This window comes from Glycine max, chromosome 10 (assembly GCF_000004515.6).
Source record: "Glycine max cultivar Williams 82 chromosome 10, Glycine_max_v4.0, whole genome shotgun sequence".
Taxonomy (NCBI): Eukaryota; Viridiplantae; Streptophyta; class Magnoliopsida; order Fabales; family Fabaceae; genus Glycine; species Glycine max.
In genome coordinates, this window is record NC_038246.2 from 6,568,770 (window position 1) to 6,575,459 (window position 6,690).

Consider the following 6,690-nt stretch of genomic DNA (forward strand, 5'->3'; position numbering starts at 1 on the left):
AACTATAACGTTTATTGTCATAAAAAAAAAACTAAAACGTTTCTGGTCAACAGTTATAAAATCATTATTTCAATTCTAAAGTATAACATAGGATGCAGGCGAGAGTGTTCAGGTTTCCCATCATGGGAAAATAATGTTGTCCGTTAGATTTTTTAGTTTTTTTAAATCAGTGACTAAGATTTTTTTTTTTCTTTTCTGTTTTCCTTTTTCTCTTTCCGAATTTACCCCTCTTTCTGTTGATGGTGCATGACCCTTTTGATTCTAAGCAAGTTTCTGAAATAACCGAATAACTTCATGGCTTGCCATGGTGAAAGTTATGGCATTTTATGCAGACTTTTCTGAAACCGCACAATGCCTTCCAATTTTTCTGAACTCAAACAGCATCTTCCGTTAAAGCAAAGACCCTACTCGGGAAATCAAGAACTCCATCGACAAAATCCATTATCCAAATCATAATAATTTTGTCTTGTGTTCATTCACCAACTTGAAAACTTTCTAATGAATTTTATGAAAATTTTCAAAGGCCATAATCTCTTTAAAGTTACATACACAAAACTCAAAGTTAAAATCTCATTAAATTAAAACAATCTCACAGAAATTAATTCACTTTCAGGTTCTTGATAATAAAAAAAGTTTATTTGAAGTGCAATGATTTTATTTTATTGTTTTAGGGTAGTAGTAGTATTCAAGTGCTATAGTTAGTATTTGGAAACTAATGGAAAGCATTGCAGAAAGACAGCACAGTGGCACAGTGTAGGTTCTTAATTGTGGGTAGTTATGTATTCTGTCAAGTTGCATTGCTCCAATATTTTGTTACTTTTGAGATCATGAGATGTTCCTTTTTTTCCTCTCACCTGTCTTGTCTCACCTCTGTCCTTTTCCCAAGTGCTGTAAGCCTTCCCCACTCTCCCCTCAAAACAAACTTTGCAGACAATTTTGTCAGAACTCTCTCTCTTTCTCTCTCCCTACCTCTCTTATCTTTTACTACTACCCATGTCCCATGTTTTTCCTTTTCTTTTCTTATATATTATATCTCTATTTTAAAGACAGACTTTAATTTTTATACTACTATTAATTAATTAAAAATTAAAGTCATGTGTAATATTATGTCTTAAAAATAATTATTATAAAAATAAATAGATTTAATGATTTATTATAGCATACGATAATTTATAATTAAATGATAATATAAAAATGTAAATAAATTTTAATTAAATTCTTACAAACATTTTTCAAAAATAAAAAATGAGGGGAAATTATACTAAATTTCTTAAGATGGTCTTAAATGTCACTTACTACATTCTTTTTAATTCATGAAAAAAATACTCACTTCTTGTAAGATAGTATAAAAATATAATCAGTTAATATTTTAGTATTTTTCTTTATTGTATATATGTGCCCGAATACCAATTTCCCCTTAAATGTAACAAAAATACATAATAAAACAATAAAAATGAAATAAATATAAAGAAAAACAAAACACTTCACCAATAATACATAGGAGAATTGTTGATAATGTGAGGGGCACCCAATATATATATATATATATATATATATATATATATATATATATATATATATATATACACCACCATTTTTCCTTTCTTAATATTGTAGAGTGCAAAGTTGTGAAATAAGTCATTTGAGTGTCTGTTATTAATAGAGTAATGTCTATTATTATGTCACCTAATTAAGCAAAATAAAGGTTTTTGTGTTACTTGATTAATCAAATATGGAAGAGGAATGCTTGCTTAAAATCAGAAGAAATGTGAGTCCAGTTTGAAGAAAATCTTAGGAGACATCAAGGTTTTAAAAATTGGTCAGTGGGCATAATTTTAACTATAAAATCAAGTTTTTGATCATCACAATTACAATTGCAGATACATTTATTTACAATTTTTGCACAAAATCAAGAATCAAATTGTAACTGTGACAGTAATTCCAAACGGAAAAATGAGGAATGTGATAGCAAAAATTGATCAGTTAGAAAAGTATAAATTCATATCTTATAAGAAGTAGGTTTCTATTCTTATCAAATGTGAAAACTTTATCGATAGATAAAATACAAATAACTTGTAAGTATTTTAATGTTATTAAGACTTAATTTAGATGGATTTATGAGATAATAAATAAATGTTTGATTCTCGAGTGCAAAATTAAATATAAGGAGACATAAATATTTTTGCCAACGACTTTATTTTTACTTTTATTTATTAAATTTATATTGAAATGCAGCCACGATATTTTAACTTAAACCCAAACCTGCAATAAACTTTTAGGTAAAGAAAAAATTAGACTTCAATTTCATAAAAGATTTTCCACCAAATATTATAAAGGAAAGTAAACGGCAGAGTCCTCTGCAAAAGTCTTACGAACCTGATCTGCCCACATCCAAAGTTTTATTAACCGACCAAACCAAAAACAACACAAAGCTCAATAGCTTTTCTCTCTCTCTCTCTCTCTCTCTCTCTCTCTCTCTCTCTCTCTCTCTCTCTCTCTCTCCATGGACTTGCAGTTGAAGCAATGGAGAAACCAGCATGAGTCAGAGCAAGAACAAGAACATTATTCCCCAAACATGGCAAAATTTCTATCTCAACAACAACACCCACCACCATTTCCCTCTGCACTCCCTCTCTTTGTACCTGAACAACCCAACACCAAAGTCAGCACCTTGTCAGCATTTTCTGATTCCACATTACCCTCTTCTCCCAGATTTCCCAGTAAGATTGTTTTTCCACATTCCTTTTGTTCTCTTTGGTAACAGAAACAAACAAGCAAACTTGGATATTGGCCTATATTATAATATAGTATCCTTTTTTCAAAGGTTCTATTTTTTTGTTCTCTTCTCATTAGGAATGGAGAGTTGCTTCAGCTTTGCACAATGGCAAGAGCTTGAGTTGCAGGCTCTGATATTCAGGTACATGCTGGCCGGTGCTCCTGTTCCTCCTGAGCTCCTTCTACCAATCAAGAAAAGCTTCCTTCAACTTTATCACCCTCCTAATTGTAAATTTCTAACCCCATTTTTCTACTTCCTAATTATTTGTCTAATAAAGTGGCCATATTAATTCTCAATAAGTAAATCAACTGTTAATATTTCATCACATTTATCATTTATTTTGATATGTGAGTTGTAGAGAGAAAACTTAAACGTAGCTTCATGTGTTTCTTTTTTCTTATCAATCAGAATTGGAATATCATTTTAGTAAATATTTATGTTTATTGCTTCAAATTATTAAGTTGAAGCCAAAGCAACAAATAGTTGTCTCAACTTTTTCAATTTTCTATTAGTGTGTTTGGACGACACCTAAGAATCAATTCTATTCCTCGAGATCATGGTGGTACCATGAAATGTTAGAAGCAACTATTTAGTTGCTTTGCCGTCACCATGAAAAAATAATGATTATTTCTTATCATAAATCTAATCCAAACACATTATATATCATGATTTTGAGGTCCAAAATTGATTATAGGAACTATCCAAACACACTATAACTTAAAAATCTGTTTCTGATTGGAAACTGTGTAAAAGCAGTTATAAAACTATATCTAAGTTTATGCTATTTATAGTTGATTTTTCTAGTTGTTACTTTACTTTGAGGTGTAGTAGAATATGAAAGGTTCTTTTTTATGCAATGATGCTTTATATTATGCCCATTAAAAGTTACTCCAATTTGGTGTGATGAAAGTACTGATTTTGAGCATGTTTTGAGACATCAGTGTTGGAATCAGGGTACTACTGGCGAAGAGAAGCACTGGATCCGGAGCCGGGGCGGTGCCGGAGGACCGACGGCAAGAAGTGGCGGTGCTCGAAGGACACGGTGGCAGGTCAGAAGTACTGCGACCGCCACATGCACCGTGGCCGGAACCGTTCAAGAAAGCCTGTGGAACAACGTGAAGGATCTCTTTCTGCTATAGACTCTGTTTCTTCTTCACACTCTGCTTCATTCAATCTCCTTCACCTCGGTCAAAGGTAAATTTTGAATCTAGAATAGTTCACATTGTGAAACTTGTTGGTTTTCTCTGATGTTTGAACTGTGTCTAATAAAATGTCAATTGGTCAAAGAGAATGGCTTGGAAAAGGGTTGGTAGTGCAATGAATGAGCTTGATATATATTTTATCCATAGGATTATCAAAGACAGATAACGAATAAACTCTCTCGGTTGGTTAATTTGGTTGCTCATCCTATTACTTTATTTTTATAATATTAATTTGTGATTTAAGAATATAAAAAAAAAAGTAGAGATGGGTGGTTTAGTTACAGGATACATTGAGTCAGATAAAAAAAATCAAATTTTAAAATGAAGCTCTAACAGGGTAAAAACTTGGTTTCTTGGTTCACAGTTTAAGGCTCAAGTCCTCTATTTCATCATATCCTTTGAGGTTGTGCTGGTTAGTCCAATCCATTTTGTGACCTGGACAAAAAAGATAGTTATTTTTTCAATAATATCTCAAGAAATAAAAACACTAATGAAACTGTAGATATATAGTTGTAACTGTACAAAATAGTTAATAAGAATATTTTAATAGAATGATGAGAATTAGTACACAATCTAGGAATTGGTACAATCAATTATTGTACACTATCTTAAACAGCAAATAAAACGAGTCGAAGGGACTACTTTTTTATTTTTTGTTAATCTCGTGGTGATTCTAAGATTACTTAACTGACATTCAAAACTAGCTAGAGGTTGAAAATGATTCCTTATTGAGTAAATAATCAACCATTAAATTTGATATGCATAAATGGCAGGGAACCCTGATGAGGACCTAGCTGTTTATGTCTCATATATACTTGGAAAAGATAAAAAAAAGCTTTATTGTGCATAAATAGGCCCCTAACTTTCTTGTTAGACCAAATTTAGAAACAATGTTACCCTTGTCACCTTGTGTTGCATGGCCACATTTTTTGTTCCTTTTTCCTGTAATGCCCTTGCTTGATAACTAAGGTGTGTTTGGATAAAAGTTGTTTGCTTTAATCTCAACGAGAGAAAATACTTGTTTCTCAATTTGGTGCATTAGAATGGTTTTTTTTTTTTGTCTTTTTCATTTGACAAGCTTCTAACTGTAATCCAAACACACACTAAGCTGTTTTGATTTCTCTGTAGTTCCGCTGTGGCCAAGAGTGACAGCAAGAGCTTGTCTAGAAACCGTGATCATGTGGATGGGGATGGCAAATCAAATGGCCATGTCTTGAGGCATTTCTTTGATGATTGGCCAAGGACACTGCAAGAGCCTGACAATGGTGAAAGCAATGGAAGCCAGAACAACAACTCAGGAAAATGTCTTTCTATGTCAACACCAGGAATCGATCCCTCGGATGTGTCGTTGAAATTGACCACTGGCTATGGAGAGGACGCGTGCCAGGCAGCTTCGGTGGGAGGACCACTTGCAGAGGCATTGAGATCATCCACCACCAGCTCCACTTCTTCACCAACCAGTGTTCTGCTTCAGTTGCCTCCTAGTTCTGCTTGTGAGACCAGCTTCATTAGCACCTAAGAGTTGGTGGAGTTTTTTGGGTTACTTTTGAGAAATTCTTGGACATGTATGTTCACAAGTAGAGAGACACTTCAACTTTACCTTGATTATTAGTGTGTTTAGATAACATATAAGAATCAATTTTATCTCGCAAAATCATGGTGATACTATGATAAAGTATAAACAATTCTTTATTGCATTATCTTCAGTATGAAAAATTAATTGATTATCATTAAGTTAATCCAATCCAAACACATTAGATGTCTTACTAAGGAGAATGCTAGGTTCCTCCTAGTTAAGTGAATAACGAAATTCACCATTTGTTTGCCTGATAGTAAATAGGAAACAAACATTTTCGGATAATGAACAAGTTGAGTTTGTAGTTAGCAATTGTTGGCATGGTCTTGTTTCTTTAACCAAATCCATACTTTAGTAGCATAGCATAAAATGCCTCGATTGCTACAACTCGTTTTTTTTTTTTTAATATAGAAAACATATGCATAATCACCTGCAAAATATTCCGAGGTAAAGTTCCTCACATGCCTATTTGGAAGAAGCTATATCCGTAAAAAAAAGTAGATGAAAAAGGACAACTAATAAACAACACATATTGGCATGCTTGGGTGTCAGCTGCCAAGCACATGCACACATTACAGATAGAGTTCTGAAAAGTCACATGAGGAGGTGATGTTTTATACTGTTAAAATTGCCATGTAAGTTCACTTTTTCACCCAAGTTTTGTATTAAGATTCAATCTTAATCCATGTTCTGAATATTGCTTGCTGTGTAAGTTCACTATAATTACTAAAGTAGAATGATACTTTAAACTGTCAAAATACAGCAGAAAGAAAAATAAAACCAGTGTATATGAGTAGGCATTAGATGTTAGTAAAATTATGTGTATCTTGGACTATTGCATGTCGTGAAACTTAGTAGAAGTTGAAAAGAAATAAACACAGAGAGAAAGAAGGAAGAAACTAAAGGCACGATAATACTAAAATTTAAAGTCATCAATTTAAAGACAAACGATATATATAGAAAGACTAAGAGGCATGATGAAATGTGTATTCTGTTCCCTTACTATAAACATGAATTAGCTTCCATATGATCCAGAGCTAGAATCCCAAACAAAGAAATCTCATCAATCTAATTAGTTCACTCAGAAAGGCAGAAGAATCATTGTTGAATAAAGAATCTTTGTCTTTATAAACATA

At 32.6% G+C, this 6,690-nt stretch overlaps 1 protein-coding gene across 2 annotated transcripts; it reads left to right on the top strand.

The window, feature by feature from the left end:
* Positions 1-2,391: 2,391 nt before the first annotated feature.
* Positions 2,392-5,646, top strand: GRF9 (growth-regulating factor). 2 transcript variants are annotated; one of them, XM_041005671.1, is made up of 4 exons: positions 2,392-2,720; positions 2,854-3,003; positions 3,730-3,970; positions 5,107-5,646. In XM_041005671.1, the coding sequence occupies exons 1-4, from the start codon at positions 2,504-2,506 to the stop codon at positions 5,495-5,497; spliced, it is 999 nt and encodes a 332-aa protein (XP_040861605.1). In that variant the 5' UTR covers positions 2,392-2,503; the 3' UTR covers positions 5,498-5,646. The 2 variants fall into 2 exon arrangements, with proteins under 2 accessions (XP_040861605.1, XP_003537047.1); XM_003536999.5 differs by having other exon boundaries at positions 2,394-2,720; positions 3,718-3,970.
* Positions 5,647-6,690: the final 1,044 nt, after the last annotated feature.